At 38.2% G+C, this 22,453-nt stretch overlaps 2 protein-coding genes across 5 annotated transcripts; one reads left to right on the top strand and one right to left on the bottom strand.

The window, feature by feature from the left end:
* Nucleotides 1-333: 333 nt before the first annotated feature.
* LOC103724201 (glycosyltransferase family 92 protein Os08g0121900-like) lies at nucleotides 334-2,385 on the bottom strand. The gene has a single exon (XM_026800260.2). The coding sequence runs from the start codon at nucleotides 2,025-2,027 to the stop codon at nucleotides 360-362; it is 1,668 nt and encodes a 555-aa protein (XP_026656061.2). The 5' UTR covers nucleotides 2,028-2,385; the 3' UTR covers nucleotides 334-359.
* A 12,486-nt stretch (nucleotides 2,386-14,871) lies between these two features.
* LOC103723207 (probable serine/threonine-protein kinase PBL21) lies at nucleotides 14,872-19,559 on the top strand. 4 transcript variants are annotated; one of them, XR_005506803.1, is made up of 5 exons: nucleotides 14,872-15,037; nucleotides 15,442-15,631; nucleotides 17,733-17,773; nucleotides 17,877-18,100; nucleotides 18,753-19,559. XR_005506803.1 is itself a non-coding variant. In XM_008814062.4 (4 exons), exons 2-4 carry the CDS (start codon nucleotides 15,511-15,513, stop codon nucleotides 18,774-18,776), a joined length of 513 nt encoding a protein of 170 aa, XP_008812284.2. In that variant the 5' UTR covers nucleotides 14,872-15,037; nucleotides 15,442-15,510; the 3' UTR covers nucleotides 18,777-19,559. The 4 variants fall into 4 exon arrangements, 2 of the variants coding, with proteins under 2 accessions (XP_008812284.2, XP_026656054.2); XR_606584.4 differs by having other exon boundaries at nucleotides 17,733-18,100; nucleotides 18,753-19,007; nucleotides 19,111-19,559; XM_008814062.4 differs by having other exon boundaries at nucleotides 17,733-18,100.
* Nucleotides 19,560-22,453: the final 2,894 nt, after the last annotated feature.

Here is a 22,453-nt window from a genome sequence, read left to right as displayed (position 1 = left end):
TAAACTATATATCTTTGTTGGGTTTGCTCATTTTATGTTAACCATCGCATGATTTATCTGAACTTGTTGGATTTTGGCTTGAAACTTTGCCTAATTGTATGTTTAAATGTTATAATTTCCTTCGGTAACATACATTAGCCATTAAACTCTCAGCCAAAATGCAGAGTAAATAAAACTAATATTAATGCACTCTTTTTACAACAATGAATAATTCTTTTTACAAACGTCAAGTGTAATTTTGTAAAACAAAAAAAAAAAATCTCTATAACATCTTTCTGTTTTTCTGTCTCCCTAATTTTATCCACTAAATATTATTTTTTTGTAAAAAAAAAATCTCACTTAACCTCTCTTTTCCCTGCCTACTCCCATGCCATTCTATACTCTCCCTGCGGTCCCTCCAGGCCGAACCACCTCCGATTCACCTCCCTGAGCCGGGTATCATTCACCTCACAGAACCTATCGGCCCACCCCTTCGGCTCGACCGGCTCGAACCCAAGACCGGGGGTCCGGTCCTTGGAACTCAGGTTCACCGTTTCCTTCCAGTCCACCACGTAAGCCGATACTCGCCTGTTGAACTTCACTTTAAACTCCTCCCACGCTTGGTACTTATAGTGGTACACGCTGGCCTCCGAACGGTTGGTCCACCTGAACCCGGATTTCAAGCCGAAATGGTGAACCGAGTTAAACAACGAGTCGTCCACCGCGTCGAGCCGGACCAGCGACTTGTGCCGCTTCTCCGTCCTGCGCCGACACGTGTAACCTTGTGTTACGCCGTCTCTCGGGTGCGCCCGCCGGCCCGACGGCCCGAACTCGAAGCACCGCATCGAGACCTGACCCACATCCGGTCGTACCGCCACGAGGGAACCCAACATGGTCCGGTTCGGGGTATCCGAACCGGCCCAGGCTTGGGAGAAGATGAACTCGTCCACGTCGATGAAGGCCATCCAGGTGCACGTGTCCCGGTTCACAGCGGCGCAGTGGGAGAAGCCGGCCTCCTGGGTCTTGGGCCAGGGCCAGAAACGGGTCGAGATGTTGAACCCGTTCGAGCCGAGTCGGTTGACCACCGAGTGCAGGTCATCATCGCTGCCGTTGTCGTAGAGGAAGAAACGCTCGACGCCGATCGCCGAGTGGTAGACGATCCACTCGGCGAGGAATTTGGCGACGTTGCGGACCATGGTACAGGCGCAGATTAGCGAGCGGTCCCTGGGTGTGCGCGGGGGAGCACGTGGCCGGTGGTAATTGGCCAGAGAGGGGATTAGGGTGCCCTCGGTCCCGATCTCGAGGGAGACGCGGAGGGCCTCGCCGGTCATTGATTTCGCGCCGGGGGGGTGGGGGCAGCGGAACACCTCCTGGGCGGAGCTTGTGGCGGGGGTGGCGGCGCCGGAGGAAAAAAGGCAGCGGAGGTCGGAGGCGGGGCGGTCGACGCCCTGGCGGATATTGACGCCCTTGGCGAAGACGACGACATCGACGGGGGTGGAAACGGCCTCGTAGGCGAGGCGGGTCCACCGGATCATCTCGGAGGGGGGACCGCGGTCGTCGGACTCGGGGGCGGTGGTGGGGTCGATGAGGCGGGGCGTGTAGAAGGGGCGGAGGCGGCGGATGCTGTTGGGGATCGGGCAGCGGAAGGCGGCGCGGGCGGGGGAGGTGGGGAGTGTTCCGACGAAGCCAGCGGGGGAGACGGCGCCGTTGTGGAAGAGGCAGGAGAGGTTGCGATGATCGGCGAAGGCGGAGGGGAGGGGGAGGACGAGGAGGGTCTCCCAGTCGGGGAAGAGGATGGACTCCACCGGGGAAGTGGGGAGACGGCGGCGGCGATGGCGGGGGATCTCGCGGACGACGAGGTTGTGGCGGTGGACGAGGGCCTGGGTCAGGGTGGCGTTGAAGGCGGCGTCGTGAGAGAAGGCCGTCGCCGGAGTGCCCTCGTCGTCGGCGTAGGGGATGAGGTCGCGGAATAGATGTACGTAGAAGGAGCAGAGGAGAGCGACGGAGATGGCAGCGGAAAGAAGCGACGTCGTCAAACACCGTCGCATCTTTCCGTCGGTGAGAGAGAAACAGAGAGACAGTAGAAGAGCTTGAATGAAGGACGAGGAGGCGGAGGAGGGCAGAAGTCTTTTAAGGGAATTCTAATACCAATACTAATAATTAATCAAGTAACGTACTTACTGGGGAAGGGATTATGAAGATAAAGCAACCGTAGGTGAAGGAGTTGGAGCAAAATTTCGTTTTTATTATCTATTATTAATGAGTTGGATTAGGAGAGAGATTAATTAGGGAGTGTTATTTTGGGTGATTTTATAAGGTGGTGGTAGTTAGAAGATTGCAGAATGACTGTACTCTGTAGAAAGAAGAGACAGAGAGAGGTGGCGAGAGCAAGAAGACGTTACAAAAATGTTTTTGTCCATAATTGTTCACGCCATTGATAAGTTATCTGCAGGTCCCCCTATCTTAATTTGGTTTATCTGAAGATAATTTTGGAGTTACATAACTTTGCCAACAGCTAGTAACCGTTGTTGCATCCGTTATGTTATTACTTTGTTGCATAAAAAAACAAAAAAAAAAAGTTGTCAAGAGAACAAGAACTGCAGCTGGCAATTACAGTTGTCCTTTGTATTAATGATGGAAAATCAAAATTAGGGTATCAACTTGCAAGAAATTTGGGTCCGTCCAAGCTAGATATAGATGAGTTTAAGGGGCTAAACCTAGAGTTTAAAATTAATATCTATCGAGTATGCAGATGTTCATGTCCAGCTAAATCTAATTTGTAAGATGTGAGCGCCGTAGGCAACTCTCCTTCCCCAGCCTACAGAGTATCCGAGAGTGATTAGCTACATACGAAGCTATCCAATCTTTTGCCCTATTTGCTTCTCTGAAAACATACTTGATCTGAAAAGCCACACCACCGCTTTGTTAGTTTTCGAAATGCTGGACATATATTGGAGATGAAATCTGTGGCTCTCGTTTAAGAACAAGAGGAGGCATTCTAATCCATCTGGTGCAGGATCTGATCCATCTGCTGAGAGTTTCCATGCGGCATCCCAGATCTGTTGAGGCAGGGATCTGTGTAGCATACCTGTCCTACCATATATGGTTGGACAGGAATACTGGTATATTTGAGGGGAGGAGGGCGCCTCCGAGGTTGGTGGTAGACCGGGCGCTGCTGCTTGTGAGGGAGGTTGTTGGGGCGACTTCGGTAGTCACTTCTGGGCTGGTCAGGGATATCTGGGGTGTTCACCACGCTGTTTCAGCGCCACGGTTTGCCATTGTTTCTTGGGCACCCCCACCCCCTGGCTATCTCAAGGTGAACTTTGATGGGAGTAGGTCGGTAGATGGCTTGTGCGGAGGGGTCGGTTTTGTGGTCAGGGACCATTGTGGCAGGATGGTAGCAGCAGGAGGACGGCGTACGCCTGGATTTACTGTGGTTGGTGCAGAGCTACAAGCAGCCTGGGAGGGCTTATCCTTTGCGAGGCAGTTAGCCGGGGCCGAGCGGGTGTACCTCGAGGGTGATTCATCGGTGGTCATTGATCTGATTCGGGGTGTGGATCGGTTTGGGGATGGCCATCCCCTCATTCGAGAGACCCGTAGGATGGCTCAGATGATGGCTGATTTTCAGGCAGCACACGTGTTTAGGGAGGCGAACCGGGCAGCAGATTGGGTCGCCTCCTTTGTCGCTCGGCACTCAGGTGCTTTTTTGTGGACGTCTGATGTAGACGTCCCTTCACAGTTGTACCTTTTACTCTCCCGTGACTTGGAGGGCTGTACTCACGTTCGTACTATATGATATGAGTAGCCGTTTTTATCAAAAAAAAAAAAAAAAAAAACTTTTCTTTTGCTTAGGGTGGGTCAGGAAACCGTTTTATTACCGATCTCCCCCCGTTCAATGTGATGTGAGAAAATTGACCCCATAGCAAAGGGGTAGGTATATTCTCAACCTGCAGATTTGAACACTTTTAAATTCACACTCAAGACAAAATGCTAAAGAGCAATTATGATAAACTACATTTTTTCAATAATAATAAATACTTTGCATCAAATGAATACGAAAATAAAGCAATACCAATAAGAACCATGTAAACCATTTTTTTTGGAATAAAACTAGATTTTATTTATACTTAATTGTCTATAAAAAATACATCCCTATGAATCAAAAAGCAACATATGCGAAAAAAACTAAGAGGAAACCGACGAAGTAGTTCCTGTATGACTTTCATTAATTATTCAATCCAATAACTTATGAGCAAAAATTCTTTTCTTAGGAAATAAAATTATAGTTCGTTATAGATTGAATCAATTTGCAGCAAGAGGGTGGAAGCTATGAGCATGTCATATTGTAAATTTACGATCTATTATTGTATCAATATTTGCACAATAGCCTGGATGAAACGTTAAATACTGTTTTAGAGAGAGCTTGGTACCAGCCAACTTAGTCCTTCGATTGTCAGCTAGTCTTAAGCAGATGTATAACTCACTAACAAGAGCAAACCACCATCCACAAACTCAAATGGAAATTAAGCAAACCAACGAGGTTGGCAACATATCACATCATAATAAATTGTATGGTATTATATAAACAATGCATGCATGCTGCATGATTGCCATGATGGGGCCCAGTGGATTCTCGGACCCCATGCATGAGCATATCCCATAACCTAGTCGAGCAACCATCCAACGTCCATCAAGTGGCAGCGATGCTCACACGCGACATGATCTCACCACCTGTTACTAAAGCTCGTTATTCTCCAATAACTATCTTTTAAATGTCCGAACAAAGCATGATAGAAGTCTAGTTAGGAATAGGAATCAGGCAACATCAACGTTGATCTTTATGCTGAAAGCAGCCACGCAGAAACAAGATAGAAAAGAGAAGCTTGGCATAAAGGATTTGTGATGACGCCACCTCTCTCTCTCTCTCTCTCTTCCTTTTTGTTTATTTTATTTACACCAGCTACAGCTAAAAAAATTAGAAGACAGAAGCAAACTAATTAAGTGAGAAGGAAACATCGGTCTGGTTCATCCAAAAAAACTCTTCTGAATGATGCGTCGCGTAGAAGGCCATCTAGTTAGCAGCTGAGTTGGCCTACTGATACACATGCATGGCCCTGAAGAAGCTACAATTCTTTACCATCCATCGTATGATGACGAGGAGTACTCTGAAAATTGCCTGTAGATCTCCCCTATCATTTAGGCTGAGTTGCCTGGATGGCGCCACCTTTGATGGATACCCGAAGGGGGATGGCAGAGAATATCGCGCGAGAGTTTTTCTCGGGCAGGAAGCAAAGGGACGAGAGAAGCGACGTGGAGCGGCGGGTGGGGTGGACGGGTCAGAGAGCGAAAGGACGGGTCGCATCCGCGTTGATAATTTTGACTTGCGTGTCGTGCATGGGGGGCTAAATTATTGGGGCACGAAAAAAGATTTCTTTGCTGAGCGTTGATTTGGTAGGTTGTCTACAGAGTAAATTACAAAAGTTCCACCGAAATTAAAAATAAATTATACTTATATTTAATAATTTAAAACTTTATATTTATCTATTTTTTTATTTAATACTTTAACTTTTATAATTTAATAGAAAATTAGTTAAACCGCCGACCATAAATCTATAATAGTCTTAAGTGATATAACAGCAAACTAATCATATAAAAATAAAGATTTTTGCACGAATACCCTTTTAAATATCGAATTTTGCACGAATATCCTCTAAAATTGATATTTATATGTTACCCTTGTAAAATACTTATTTTGCTATTATAACTTTTTTTATCCTTATTTTTGCATATATATCTACACTATCTAATGCCGTTAAAAAATTAACGATTTTTAAATTAAAATGACTAAAATAATCTTAATGGGTAGATGTGCATAAAGAAACATTTATAAGGCAATTGCGATGAGAGATAAAAAAGTAATTTCAAAATTTTATCTTATTTTTAATTAAAATAAAAATGATTTTTATTAATGGTGTTAGAAAAACCGTTATATTGTGGGTATTTGTGCAAAAATAGTGTTTTATGAGGATACGAAGATAAATATAAATTTCAAGGGATATTCATACAAAAAAATTTAAAAAAAAATGTGTATTCTTCTCTCTACTCAAATATAATTATAACTTTTCACATGAGATAAATGATTTTATTAACGCCGTTAATTTAACTAGATATAAGTATAGGTTTTACAAACTATTAGGTATAAGTATAATAAATATAAATCTCAGAAGACTTTTGTAAATTTACTCTTATTTATATAATAGATTTATTTTTTTATTAATTTAATAATAAAAGCAAGGGGAGCATTTTGCTTTCTCTATTGCTCCTAAAGAAAAAAGAAAAATAAATTTGATCCTTTCAAGCACCTCCTTCTCGCCTTTTTTTAAATAAACAAATACTCTAGCCTCATGTTTTCCACTACTCTTCCTCCCTTTCCTTGTTTAGATGTGGTCACAATCTTCTATTAGGATATTCTTTCGTAGTAAAATAATTTATAGGATTGATTCAATCTAATTAAATCTAATCCAATCTAATTCAATCTAATCCAATCTTTCATAGTACAGTATTGTTCAATATTGTCAACTTATGCCAATTTAGAATGACCGCTACTCAACGACTTTTGTGAAGGACGAAATCTTTTAAACTTTCTTAAGTTTAAAAAGTTAGCAAAATAATATTATTATATCTGTTGCGAAAAAATGGAAAAATAACATGATTACAATTTACATCTATTGTAATCTGAGCTTTAGCACAACAGTCACACCTTTTTGTTTGGAGGCAAGGGTTTAAGAAAAATAAGTGGTCATATACTCATATCTCTCAAGATATGCAACCTTTTTGGATTTTTTTTTCAAGCGTATATCTTAGATTTACGGATTCATATATCTGAGGTACCTTCTCTTCTCTTACAGTTTTCTCTCCTCAATTCAAAAAAAAAAAAAAATTACAATTATTATTTTGAGATGCAATTCTCCTGATTAATATAATTTTTCAAATCATGATGCTTGAACCCAAATCTGATGTGCATTGAAATGGCGTGAACAGATTTCTAAGTTCTTAAATTGGGTCAAAGATTTTCCACTTGTGATCCAGACAACAATGTTATTTTTTAAACACATTACGCACTTGAAAGTTGAAAGGCTGTAATACTGGGGCCTGCATTGAGTCCCACGCTTTCACTAATTAGCAAGAATAATACATGGCACCTTGTGTTGAGAAAAAAAAACACAGAAGGACATTTTTTTGCAGTATGAACGAGTCGAGTTTAATTGTGTGGAAACTTTGATCTAATGCTCTGACTTGTTTGGTTTGCAGAAAAAGAAGAAGAAATATAGGTCATAGAAAAGTTATTTTCCCACATACTAGAAATTATAATATTTTTTTTACCAAAACTATCTTTATGCCTCATGATTTTCTTTATAGCTATTTTTAATCATTAAAAATATATTACTAAAAATATATTATTAAAAATTACCATGATATAAATAAGTTATGGGAACTTTAATATAAGAATATATTAATAACTATAAAAATTTTCACAATATAAAGAAGTTATTTAACTATTAAAAATTATTAGAACTCTAAAAGCTCAACCTAATAAATATTTTTAATACCTATTTTTAAATATTTAAAGTACTTTTAGATTTAATATTTAAAAATTTCTATTAACAATTATGCATGTGATGTTTACAAATATTTTACATAACTTTACTAAGGGCATAAAAGATATTTTACATAGTTTTTTTCAGTAAAGTAGATAATCAATAAAATATAAGTTACTTTGAAAAGTGTTTTTCCTATATTACTTTTTCATGGTCAACTATTATGCAAAAATCACTTTTGCAAATATCATATACCCAGATATCAGTTTTTCAGATAAAATATTTCAGTAAAATAAAATTCTTTCCATGAACCTAAGGATTCTATGAGAAAATACTTTCAGAAATTTGTATATAATAAATACTATAATATGGCATATGCAACATATATAATTTATATTTTTTATAAAGTTAAAATATATTTAAGTAAATAATTAAATTGGAGGAAGGAATTGAATCTTTGCCATGTAGCTAAGAGCTAAATTTATAAGTTTATCTTTTGTCCGAATGGGAGAAACGTAAGAAACACAAATGGGATACGAAAAGACTAGATGGAAAACATGGATGGTTAGGTACTTGTCATGAATGGACATGTTAAAGGAGTTTGCATTATATAATAAAGTAGACATATATGCTTAACATGCAAGTTATTGTGCTAAAAAAAATAAAAAACTAGGAGACTAACATACCTACCTCTGAGATACATATATGAGTTCACTTCCATCGTAATGATTACATTATAGTATTAATACAACTGATAGAGACTAAAATTTCCCTAGCTTCCCTCTCATTAGAAAATAGTATATGGGGACTATTTTGCGTCCAAAGGTTAAGTGGGTACAAGAGATGAGGATAATGCCCGGATAACTTGGTTTCTTCAGTTGGGAGGAGCCGTCATGAATTGCCTATTAATAAAATGCTTTGAATAGGTTATTAGGGTTTTTTTTTTGTCATTCTTTTCTCTTGATGAAAATATGGAAGTCCCATTGTTTGCTATTATTGTCTTAATGAAAAATCTGTTTGGCCCTCAGCATACCATCAAAACAAAAAAAGAAGAAAAGAAAATGGGAAACATATGTCAAGAGAGTGGCATCAAAAGAACTCGCCTAATTACCAGTTTTTTATTCATTAGATTTTTTTGGGTAAATTAGATAAATTAATTCATTCGAGTATAGATATATTTGTGAGAATCAACAAACAAAATATTTAACAACCGCACAGGAAGATTTATTAAAAAATCCTATAACACAGTTCTAATGTGATTATCTGCATAAGATACCATTCAATCGGCTGCACTGTTAATTTTGTTATGTATATGTAAAACTTCGATGAAAAGTAATATGCGCATCAATCACCATCAATTCTATAGAAAAAGGAATCACATAGACTATTAATTTGAAAGCCATCTAATAACTATTAAAAAGTCATCCTATAAGCAAATTCGGGACATCGTCAATGGCTGCGCCGCATAAATCAACTTCTTGGGCACCTGTTGGAATAGTCATATTTTGATACTATTTGCGGTTATTAGGGCACCACATTCCCTTTGATAATAAAACTAACTCCACCAAAAATATATATTTTTCGAACTATTTATATTGATCCAGTGGTTTCTCAATTTAAATAGTCAGGAATTCAGTTAAAACAAGAAAGACACGCTGGAATCCTTTAGATTCGACAATGATTGATTTGGGATTTCATAAATTTTATTTTTTCAGAGTGTCTAAATCGGTTGTTGGATGGGCCGCAAGAAGACTCTCTTAGCCCGCTCGTATACATCGAGCAAACTATTCCTGTAACTGAAGCATCGCGTGCTGACGCGTCAAGTTTCTATTTGCCGAAAACTATGGCTCCGTTATTTCCCGCGGAGCGCCACCTCTCCTTTCTCCCGTGCATCGCTCTGTTTCGTGCATCGCGGGCCCTCTCATGGCATCTTCCTTACTTCTCCCCTCCATCTTCCCTCTCCTCTGGCGGAAACGGCCGGCGAGCGCAAAAATTCCGGTCATCTGAACGGAACCCTAAAAAGAAGCAAACGGAAACAGAGAGGAAACAAGAAACCTTCTCTTTTTCTCTTCCTCCGCTTCTCCCCCAGACACATCTTCCCTATTCCTGGCCTTACCGTTAGGGTTTCCGCCTCCCCTCGGAATTCCCTCATTTCTTGCTTTCTTCCTCGGTTTAATCATAGCAGAATTCCCCGTTAGGGTTTCCGCCTCCCCTCGGAATACCTAGTGGTTTTTTACAACAATTTTAAGAATAGATCAACATGGATTCTGCTATGATTACTGCTAGGTCAATTCCTGATACTTCTAAAATTGAGAGTTTTAATGGTATGTATTTTAAGAGATGGCAAGAACGTGTTTATTCTGCATTGGATATGCTTAATTTTGCTCGGTATTTAAATCAGTCAAAACCGATAGAAGGGTCTGAAGATTTTGATACTAAATTCAAAGAATGGGAACATGGAAATAAAATCTATAGGCACACAATTCCGAGTACACTGTCCAATAAACTTTTTGATGTCTACTGTTCATACAAAGAAGCTGCAGAAATTTGGAAAAATCTGATAAAAAATATGTGTTAGAAGATGCTGGAGTACAGAAATATGCTATAGAAAATTTTCTGCACTTTCAAATGTCTGAGGATAGGAATGTGTCATCACAAATCCATGATTTTCATAGGCTGGTCACTGATCTTAAAAATGAAGACATAATACTTCAAGAAGTTTTTCTAGCCGGCTGTCTGATTGAAAAATTACCTGAGTCTTGAAAAAATTATAAAAACAACATGAAGCACAAAAGAAAACATATGAGTCTTGAAGATGTTATTATTCATATTAGAATTGAAGAACAAAATCGAGTTAGAGACCGAGAACAATTGGCCAAGGAAATGACTTCCAAAGCCAATGTAATAGTCAGCAAACCAGGTGGGTCTTGTTCAAAGTCCAAGAAGCCTTATCTCAAAAATGATAAGAAACCTAAGTTCCAAGGTCCTGGTTTTAAAAGAAAAGGAACTTGTTTTGTTTGTGGAAAATCTAGACATTATGCTAATCAATGCAGGTTTAGAAAAAGGAATGATATATCTGCTAAACCAAATGCTAATTTGGTGGAGACAGATATTATTGCAGCAGTTGTGTCTGAAACCAACATGGTTATGGGAGCAAAGGACTGTGTGGTAGACTCTGGGGCTACCAGACATATTTGTGGTAATAGGAGTGCGTTTACTTCCTACACTCCATTGAATGAAGGCGAAGAACAAGTGTTTATGGGTGATTCAAGACCCTCGCCAGTGGTTGGCAAAGGAAAAATACTCCTCAAGCTAACATCAGGAAAAGTCTTTTCTCTGAATGATGTGCTGCATGTTCCTAATATCCGTTGGAACTTAGTATCTGTTTCTTTATTAGGAAAGGCTGGAATTAAAGTGTATTTTGAGTCTGATAAAATTGTAATGACTAAGAACAATGTTTTCATTGGAAAGGGTTATTGTAACCAGGGTTTATTTGTCTTGAATGTAACTGAAACTATGAATGAAAATGCATCATCTTTTGCTTGTTTGATTGATTTTGTTGATATATGGCATAGTAGATTAGAACATGTTAATTTTTCTTATATCAAGAAAATGAAAGACCTAGGCTTGTTAAATAACATTACCTTTGGAAATGTGAATGATAAATGTGAAGTGTGTGTAGAGTCTAAATCTACTAAAAAGAGTCATAAGTCAATAAAAAGAGAAACCGAATTACTTGGATTAATACATTCTGATTTAGGAGATTTGAAAAACACTCCAATTAGAGGAGGAAAAAGATTTTACATAACTTTTATTGATGATTATTCTAAATACACTAAGGTATATCTACTTAGAACTAAAGATGAAACTTTTGAAAAATTTCAGCAATATGTTACTGAAGTAGAAAATAAATTTAATAAGAAAATTAAAAGAATAAGGACTGATAGAGGAGGAGAATATGAGTATAATCTCTTCAATAAATTTTGTGAAGATAAAGGTATAATTCATGAGATTACCCCCACCATATTCTCCTGAATCTAACGGAGTTGCTGAACGTAAAAATAGAACTCTAAAAGAAATGATGAATGCTATGTTAATAAGCTCAGGAGTACCTCTTTATTTGTGGGTGGAAGCTATTCTCTCTGCTTGTCACATTCAAAATAGAATACCTTATAAGAAATCTGGTAAGACACCCTATGAGTTATGGGAAGGTCATGTACCTAACCTTACATATCTTAAAGTATGGGGGTGTTTGGCCAAAGTTCTATTACTTGAACCGAAGAAAAGAAAGTTGGGACCTAAAACTTTTGATTGCTTATTTATTGGTTATGTATTAAATAGTGCTGCTTATAGATTCTTGGTATTAAAATGTGAATCTAATATTATGGAACTCAACACTACAGTAGAATCTAAAAATGCTGATTTCTTTGAACATATCTTTCCTATGAAACTAGGTAAAGAAAAAATTGACTCTCTGCCTCATAATAAACAAGAAAAGGAGGCACATGAAAATTATGAAGTTGATTTAAGAAGAAGTAAAAGAACTAGAAAAGAGAAAAATTTTGGAAATGACTTTTACACTTTTCTTGTTGATAATGAACCTCAAACTTATAAAGAAGCAATAACTTCGGCTGATGCACCTTTTTGGAAGGAGGCTATTAATAATGAAATAGAGTCTATTATGTCTAATCATACATGGACCTTAGTTGATTTGCCTCTAGGTGCTAAATCAATTGGTTGTAAGTGGATTTTTAAAAGAAAATTAAAACCTGATAATTCAATTGATAAGTTTAAAGCAAGATTAGTGGCGAAAGGATACTCACAAAGAAAAAATATTCATTATTTTGACACATTTGCACTAGTTTCTAGAATTTCATCTATTAGAGTACTTATTGCATTAGCATCCACTCATAATTTAGTAATTCACCAAATGGATGTAAAAACTGCATTCTTGAATGGAGAATTAGATGAAGAAATTTACATGGAACAACCAGAAGGTTGTGTTGTTCCTGGTAATGAGCACAAAGTTTGTAAATTAGTGAAATCCTTATATGGATTAAAACAAGCACCTAAACAATGGCATGAAAAAATTGATAAAGTACTGGTATCTAATGGCTTTCTAATTAATGAGGCTGATAAGTGCGTTTATAGTAAGGTTGTTAATAATGTTGTTGTGATCATATGTTTGTATGTTGATGATATGCTTATAATGGGAACTGATTTGAATATAGTTATAGATACTAAGAAATTTTTGGCTTCTAATTTTGATATGAAAGATATGGATGAAGCTGATGTAATTCTTGGAATTAAGATAACAAGAAGTTCTAATGGACTTATGTTATCACAAGAACACTATATTGAGAAAATTTTAAGAAAATTTGAACATTATGATACTAAACCCGTATATACTCCATATGATGCTTACATTTAAAGAAAAATAAAGAAAATGGTATCTTACAAATAGAATATGCTCATATCATTGGTAGTTTAATGTTTTTAGTTAACTGCACTCGTCCTGATATTGCTTATGCAGTAGGAAGATTGAGTAGGTATACTCATAATCCTAGTAAGGATCATTGGAGTGCAGTTCATAGAGTACTAAGGTACTTGAAAGGAACTATTAATTATGATTTGTTATATCGTGGATTTCCAGCTGTATTAGAAGGGTATAGTGATGCAAATTGGATCTCTGATTCAGATGAGATGAAATCCACGAGTGGATATATCTTTACTCTTAGTGGGGTTGCAGTATCTTGAAAATCATCCAAGCAAACATGCATCGCTCGGTCTACGATGGAGTCCGAGTTTATTGCCTTAGAAAAGGCAAGTTATGAAGCTGAATGGCTTAGAAATCTTGTGGGGGATATTCCATTATAGAATAAACCAACACCTTCTGTGTCTATTCTTTGTGATAACCAAGCTGCTATATATCGAGCTAAGAATAAAGTTTATAATGGGAAGAGTAGACACATAAGGTTGAGATATAATATTGTAAGGCAGCTGCTTGATGATGGGATTATATCTCTTGAGTTTGTAAAGTTAGAGTTGAATTTGGCTGATCCTTTGACAAAACCACTAGGTAGAAAACTAGTGAGTGAAACATCGAGGGGGATGGGACTAATGCCTATATCAAAGTCAATAACGACAGAAACCCAACATGTGTGATTGGAGATCCCATGAAGCATGTTCATATGGGTAATAACAAGTCGCTAGTTGACTGTGAGTACACTATCATATTTAATTTTGAAAATCCATCCCTATGGTGTAGATAGTGCAAACTGCAGTAGATAAGGATGAGGTAAAGCTCTTAATGGATACCATAGTCCTTTAGGATGGTGTGTCTACCTGCAGTACACACTTGATGGATCCACCTATATGGGTGTGGGAGTGGGGCCGCTTTCTATGAGAATTAGGCAGTCTCTAAAGCACTCATGAATATCCAGGTAAGGTGCATGACCTATTTGCACCAACTCGTTTAGAACAAGCCCAGAACTTGAGAGGTCAATGTGGGCTATGAGTCACTGATTTACGTAAAGGACTTTTGGTTCATAGAAATTTCATGTTTCACCAAAAGTTCTGTAAGCCATACTTACTAGTCCTAAAAATGGTTCATAGTCTCAAAGACACTATTTCGATGCATTGAACTCTCGCGCTCGTTAACTTATTATTGAATTTTAAAATATGTGGGGGATTGTTAAATATTTCAAAATTTCGAGTCGAGTGTACTTTCTTTAGTCCCACATTGGAAAGGGATAAAACTCAAAAGATTTTTATGTAGTATTCAAGCCCAATGGAGGTCCAAGCCAAAAAAATTGGCGAATCCGATCCGGAAACGTTTAACCGGGCGCGTCGTGCTCACCCCCCCCCCCCCCCCCCCCCCCCCCCCCGCGCGCGGGTGTGGGCTTGAGCCTGGTTTCTTTAAAACTATTTCGTTTTGTCTCTTGGTAAAACGACGCTTTGGTAAAACGACGTGTCTTTTAAATACGTCTCTTTCTTTCTTTTTAAACCCTATCAGATCCAAGGATTAAGAATAGAGAAATCTTAATCCTCTCTCTGATTTCCCGAGAGCCTCTCTCTGTTTTCTGTGTTCCCGAGAGGATACTCTCCTCTGTTCTGTTTTCCTGGGCGCTTCTGGGCTGTTTTCCTGAGCGCTTTCTGAGAGGATAGGCCGCCATTACCTGCTACACCGAGATTCATTCTCCGATGGGCGCGATCTATTCTTAAGGAAGGTGAAATCACGCCACAACTGATAAGTTCTTCCTTCTTTTCATCTATTATTTTTACAACAGGGAGATTTTAGATAGATTTCAGGGTTGTGGTTGTTGGTCCTGATTAGGGTTGGATTTGGGGCTGAGAGATGAGTTGCTTTTCTTGCATGACCTATCGTCAGAAGTAAGCTGGAAGGAGGCTCAGTGATGGCACGATGCCCTGGTCCTTGTCCGGGCTCGGTGATTCCTTAGGTATGCCGAAGTGTTTTGAATCCTTTTCTTGCCAAAAAATCGCAGTATTTCCTCTTTGGCATGCCAAATTCTTTAAATTTTAAGGACACCCTTATGTTCTTTAGGTATGCTGGCATTCATCACTTCCTTTTTCTGTAAGATTATTTTGATTTTTTTTCTTGGGCAAAAAATTTAAATCCGCCTCCCCCTTTGGCATCCCAGTTTCTTTTTACTTTGAACTTCAAGTTGTCTAATTTGATTGGGGAAGGGGGTTTTGGGAGGGTCTTTAAGGGGTTCTTGGAATCAGGCCAGGCAAGCACATATTCTTCTTCTGTAGCAAACTTGCTTAGGATTTGATGCATCTTTTGTTGACAAGTTCTGATTTTGATTACATTTGATATATAAATTTTCATTTTGATGGGCAGGTTGTAGCAATCAAGCAGCTGAATCACAATGGGCTGCAGGGGAGCAATGAATTCCTGGTCGAGGTTCTAATGTTGATAATGTTGCACCATCCAAATCTTGTCAGCTTATGTGGATATTGTGCTGAGGGAGCTGAGATGCTGTTGGTTTATGAGTACTTGCCACATGGTAGCTTGGAAGATCACTTATGTGGTAAGCTTCTTTAATAAATCATCCTATTTCTGTCAGCCTTTTGCTTTTACTGATCTGGTTTACATATATTATTTGCATGGTTGTTGTGAACGTTGACTTGTTACCACAGATCTTTGCTGACCAGAAATGGTATATTAATTGCTGTAAATGATCATTTTGCTGAAATATAAGTTCCTTTTGGTGTTATATGAGAAATCCAATGGAACTTTCTTTTATTTATCATTGTTTCCATCATGCAAGGTATGAGGTATATTATTATGTTTTGGGATGAAGCTTACGGGCTTGCAGAAACATAAATGTAGTTTACGTCAATGTTAATTGTTTTCAACTATAAGCTAACGGCTACCAGGTTACTACATCACAAGGAAGGATACACCATGCAGAACCACACATGACAAGGCTTGTTTTGACCTTCCATCCGCTAGTTGCTTTATCGTATTTTCTTCATGGTCATATACTCGACTATAAGCAGTTATTATAAATCCTTCTATTTGTTTTATGTTTATGTACTCTTTCATACCCTCTACCTTTCAGATTGTTGGACCCAAATCTAAGCCATTCTCAAACAGTGCGGTCTTCAATGCATATAAACAAACTCTCTTAATGGTTCAAATGTTTGTCTTTTCCAACTCTCTTTCTTATTTTGCCCTCTTCATCTCCATATCCTTTTCTCTGTTAAACATTACTCTCATGTATCCCCTTCATTATTTTCTTCCTAATTTTATCCTTGTTCTTCTGTCGCTCATCTTATGTCTCATTGCTGCATTAACTTGCTCCAATTACACCACCTGGAAGTGCAGCTCTGCAGCTGCACAGAGTTCTCCAGGTTTTGATTATACCAAGAACAAATTTATCTATATTTCCAATCCTTTGTAATATTCTAGCAAGATAGATACACTCCACTCTGTCTTGGGGCATTGGCTCCGACTCAAAACTACTCCAATTATGTTCTCTTTGCAGTTGCATTTCAAGCTTTGTGTTACTCCAGGTATTGGACTTATTTAAGAACGTTCTCTCCTAAAGCACCCTCTTCAAAATTTCAAATTAGCAAATAATCCTGACATAATTGTAACATGTAAACATCATTCATCGACATGATTCCTACTGATGTTTGTAGCTACTTTATTTGTAATATGTGTAGTGTGTTGAGGGTTGATGTAAATATTTTGCCAGGATCAAAACTTAGACGTTACTCAGCTTATGATTCAATCTTGGTTTTGTAACTGGTTCCACATGTAGATCTTTAAAGTTGTAAATACTTTTGTCCTGGATTCCTGCATGAATTAATGCCCATAAAAAAATCAACTTCTGATCAATTAATTGTGTGACTGAGAATGCGGAAAAGTTTCAAATGACATCAAATGTAGCCCTAAATAGGAATTCTTGGTGAAAGCAGAATTATAAAGTTGACCCCAAATAGTTGGGAAGGCTTGATTGTTTTGGTTTTGGATATTAATTATTCGTATTACTACTAGGAAAAATTATTTAACAATCTTATTACTTGAGTTCTGAATTTTAGTTTCTTATTGGTTATCTTTTGTTCCATTGCCCATTCTCAACACTTCTAGTTGTGACTTACAAGCCTACTTTGATGAAACTTGGCGTAAATTTGAGGTAAAGATGTCTTTAAATCCTGCAGAAATGCTTTTTTTTTAATCCATGGTCCTTTTGGTAACTCCCATGTTTCATTGAAAAGTCTAGTTAACCAAACCAAGCCAGTACCGAGCATTTCATTATCTTTGGTATTACACTTCGTGGAAAGCTTTGTGCTCTCATCCTTATTAGAGAGTTCCAGCAATTTTTCACTAATCCAAGCCGGTAACTTTCTTTAGATTCCAACTTATGCTTGGAAGATAGTCACCCTTTACTTGCTTTATGTGCATCTATATGACTAATGGCCTTTGCTACATTATTTGATCACAACTGCAGTTTCACACATCATAAAGAAACAAATCATGTGGCATCTCGACTTATCTTTATTCAGTTTGATCAACAGATGTATGCCATAGTTTTTCTGATTTAAATATTGACGTCTCTTAGATTTTAATATTTCATATTCCATTGTGTGAGTTACTGATCCATAAGTTATTTCTTTTCTCAGATCTGCCACCTAACAAAGAAGCACTAGATTGGAACACACAGGTAAAGATTGCTGTTGGTGCTGCAAAAGGGCTCGCCTATTTGTATGATGTGGTTAACCCACCTGATATTTATCGTGACTTAAAATCTGCTAACGTATTGTTAGATAATGATTTCAACCCTAAGCTCTCTGATTTTGGACCCACGAAGCTTGGACTTGTTGGTGACAAAACTCATGTTTCAACAAGGGTGGTGGGAACTTACGGATATTGTGCTCCTGATTATGCTATGAGTGGGAAGCTGACTGGTGTGGTTCTGTTAGAGCTGATCACCGGTAAAAGGGTGTTTGACTTTTCCAAGAAGTTGGGGAAGCAGAATTTAATTTCATGGGTAGGTCATCACAATAATGGCATTTCAGTTCTATATCTTTTTTAATTTCTACAGAAAAAAGTTTTTGAATCTTTTCTTTTCTGCTTCAACTCATTGTTAGTATATCATTTCACTTGAAAATTTTGAGAACCTTTACTTTTCTGATTATTCAGGAAGCTTCATCAGATGACTACCAGCTGTTTTTGAAAGACACCATAGATTCCAATTCTAAATTTCTAACATTTTTTGGTGTATGGGTAAATTAAGATCACTGTTCTCAGAAGCATATTAAATCTGAGTAAAATGCATAACAGAGAGGTGGTTTCTGTTTTTTCACTTTTCCAATAATGTAGATTTTCTTTATCAATATTATAAGGACAGTGATGGCTCCAGTTTGTAAAATACAGATATGTTAGGCTAGTCTAATATCCAGAAAATAATCACAAGGATCTCACTATAATTCTATATTTCCATAGTTTCTATTGTCGAGTGGTATGAAGACTTCACTTTGTAATTCAACCACTACTGGCTAGCTCAGATCATGAACAGAGTCCCTGAAACAAAGTTTCCTTCTTTTGTGACCATGTGTGGCCCAGGCAGATTTCAAGCTAGATACTGTTTTAAGTTACCTCTTAACTGAAGTTTCATTTCATTTCTTTTTTCTCAATGATAGGAGGAGGTTCATTCAATTGGCTGATCCATTACTGCATGGGCGCTACCCGATCTGTGCCTTTTACCAGCTATCGGTTGTCACCTCATTGTGTCTTCATGAGCAGCCTCAAATGCGCCCCACCATGCGTGATGTAGCTGTTGCCCTCAATCATGTGGCATCTCTGCCCTACATGTTACAGAATGGCCAAAAGGACAGCTCCCCCTCCTCCAGCACCACCACTGCACAAGGCTGCCAGTGCTCCTGTTACAACAATAGGTGATGGTTTAAAGGGTTAATCATTTGCGTACTAATGGTAAACTGGTTTATCCTAACTGAAAGCTGCAAGCAGATGCTTATGCCATTGAATTGACTACCACAGGATCTGCTAAACAAATGCAAAGATCAGATGTAATGTTGCATCGTCATATGCATCAGAAGCAAGTAAATATGTGTAGCTGTTCATGCATGCACTGGTTTTTTCGATACTCAAGACTGATTCCGGTTTATGCTTCTTCTGCGGTTTACCAAGACTGCGTACGAAAATGTTCTCAGATATGGCGTGCAGAATCATATGTTGAAGCGCTGGTTCTGCTCAAGCTTTTCTTCTTTTTTTTTTTTTGTGCGTGTGAGAGAGGGAGACCTTCTCTGTATTAGTGCGGATCTGAATTTTTGTTCTTTGAAGGAAAGTTCAAAAAATGGTGGGAGGAACTGCAGTTCGGGAGCGAATGGAAGAATTGCAGTCCTCTCTCTCTTTTATTGATTTTATTCTGTAGATTAACATCATTATATTTGATTTGCAATGATGTATTTATGCTCTCCCTCTTTAAATGTTGAATCATCTTTTTTCTCAATAAGAAGGATCCACTATGCACTAGTTTTGGTCCTGCACAATAAAAGTTGGAAGTTGGTGGGTTTGTGATTTAGTTGATCATTTTGCATAGGAATTGAGAAGAATAAACAATGATGATGGTGGTGGAAGTTTTTTATGTCAAGTGCATCTGATGAGGATATCCCAAATGATTTGCAAACGAAGGAATGCATAGTCAATTCGAACAGCTAGTATAAGTATATTTTTTATTCCCTTCAATATATATGAAGACTAGAGACTTGCATTTGAAGTTTTGTACAAAACAGACAGGAGAAAGATCTCCATTCTCCAAAAAAAAAATCAATGACTCATAACAATTTAGAGACACAGCCATGGCTCTAGGTTTCATTAAATTCAGTAATTAGGAAAGGTATTTCTAGACAAGGAAGAGAAGCCCAACCAAGAGAGAAGTTTCCGAAAAACGCTTACTGCAAGGAACGTGCTCGCTTCTCTCCCGTCTCCAAGCTCTCTTAATTAGCAGATTAATGGAAAACTGGTTTAGGCTAAAGGCGATGTTGCGAAATTAAATGGTATGTAGTATAAAATGGGCATTTTTAATTGGTCAGTGCTATTTCCATGTTTAAAACACTTCAAATTGGAAATTGCCAAGGAGTTTCTTGATGAGTCAAATAGTTCTTGAATGAGCTCAACAAGATTAAAACATAGCTATTCTTTTTCATCGGACGGTATAGCTTGTTCATCATACGTTATGCATTATGTCACAATACACTTGCTCTACCTTATTTCTCAGGATTCTAATATCAATTCGTATGGACAACAACTTGGAGTTAAGGGCACCCATTAATAGGTTAAAAATCTTGTAAGTAATAATCCCCAAGGGAGGGGTTCCTTTTTCAAAGTTCTCTTGCTGGTGTCCGCCTTTAGTCATCCGTTCACATTTAGTCATCTAATCTTGTGATGACCAGTAAGACTCAGACAAAGCTAAAGGAGCAGAGCATTGCATGACATTTGACCTTTCTGGATCAGTCCTTTTGACCCATCCATAAGAAACAGAGGGGTTATGGCGTAGCTTCGAGGTTGGTCTACCCAGCTTCCATGACAGAAGTGGTACATCAACCCTTGTAGAGAAATTTGATACATGCATCTTCTAACCCATGACCTTTAGCTAGCTCATTTTTCTGATCGTAAACGATAGAGACATTTGCTATTTTGACTCACGAAAGTTTAGTTTTCAGTCTTCATGTCACATCAATCTAACTTTATTATAGATATGTTTTCATGATTTCAGACCTTATAATTAAAAAAGAGAATCCATTCCAAGGTCCAAGCATTTGAGTTCGTTCTCCAGCTTTAAGTAATACTCTTTTCTCGAATTCAGATTAGCCCACTTTATTTCGAGGAGATTGAATAAAATAGAAGTCTGGTAATAGGAAATTGTCTACATTGATCCTTGACAGGTTATGGACAATAACTTTCTAATGCAGGGGCTAAATGCCAAATGTTGGACCCAAGTCCTGTTTTTCTGAGGTTAGGACCCAAGCACTAGTGCCTTAAAGTATGCTCTTCTTTGTGGAGGATTTAGAAGTGAGATGAGTCATCGAGGTGGTGGTTTGATGGGCAGGGCAGACAGGGGAAGTAGACAGCAGCGACCGTAGGCTTGAGAAAAAAAAAGTCAGCAGGTATGTTGTTATGATATCATATGGTTTCGGGCTCAACTCAAACTGATAGGATACGTGGTTTCATTAATTACTCTTACTGAGAATGGTCAGGTCAAGGCAGAGAATAGTTGAAGGGGTTTTGGGTCAAGCTCCGAGAAGTTTGCAGTAGTATCCAGGCAAAGGAGGTTATCTCTGGTTGAAATCAAATTCTTTGACAACAGTAGAATTCATGCATCCATTCGTCTTGGTGCTCTGCCTTCTAGTTTTCATGACAATGGAAAGGATTACGCATCATGCTCGAGTCATGTATGAGAAACGTATGAAAAGAGACCTCACTAGTTCTTTATTAGGTCTTAATGTCAGCAAGGACATATGCCTGATGCATCATACATGTATGGATATAACCAAAAAAGTCGAAAAACAATAGCCCCTGGAGTGCACTGGGCAACTCCCTATTTCCTACCCACAGAGTATCTCCAGAGTGGTTGACCACATACGATGCTATCTAATTCTCAGCTCCGTTGGTCTCTCTGTATACATGCTTCGTCTGAAAGACTATATGCCTAAGATTATTCAATATGAGCTTATTTAGCTTTATCGTTTCATCACAAGAAAATTGGACACACAGAGATAAAACATAAACAGAATATAAAAGATTTCTTATTCACAAATTGTCCTCCAAAATGGCCCTCTGAATGGAGCGATCGATGGTCCATTCACCGCATCAACGGTTTGATTTTCGTCCTACGCAAGACTTGCTTGCAGAAGGAAACAGAGAACAAGGGAAGAAGGACTGAAACAACGGTATAAAGATGTCGTTAAGTACAGAATCTGGTATGGGAAATGTAGAATCCGATGGCTCATTAAAGGTGGGAAGAGTCTTTCTTTGCATAAATGTTCTTGAAATATTATCAGTCTCCTTCGAATCTAACTATAGATATTCTTTTAAACTGTTTTTTTTCTTTTGATTGACCAAATCGTTTGAATTGGTAGATGTCAAAGGGAGAGGCTCCAAAATAATTTGGTAATGCTTTGAGAAGCTACGGGTCGTCCTCACACACCATTCACGCATTAAGAAATGAAAATAGACAGGAGATGTGCCAAAACTCCACCTGATGCTTGACTTATTGGTTATATGAAAGTTTTATGTAATGAACCTTAGGAGTTAGGAGTTGAAACCACCATCAAAGAAAAGGTGCTCTATGATAATTCAAGAACAAAACAAACCCTGTGCA

Source organism: Phoenix dactylifera, chromosome 18, assembly GCF_009389715.1.
Source record: "Phoenix dactylifera cultivar Barhee BC4 chromosome 18, palm_55x_up_171113_PBpolish2nd_filt_p, whole genome shotgun sequence".
Taxonomy (NCBI): Eukaryota; Viridiplantae; Streptophyta; class Magnoliopsida; order Arecales; family Arecaceae; genus Phoenix; species Phoenix dactylifera.
The sequence above is the reverse complement of the archived record's forward strand: the minus strand, read 5'-3'. Positions and strand labels throughout refer to the sequence as shown.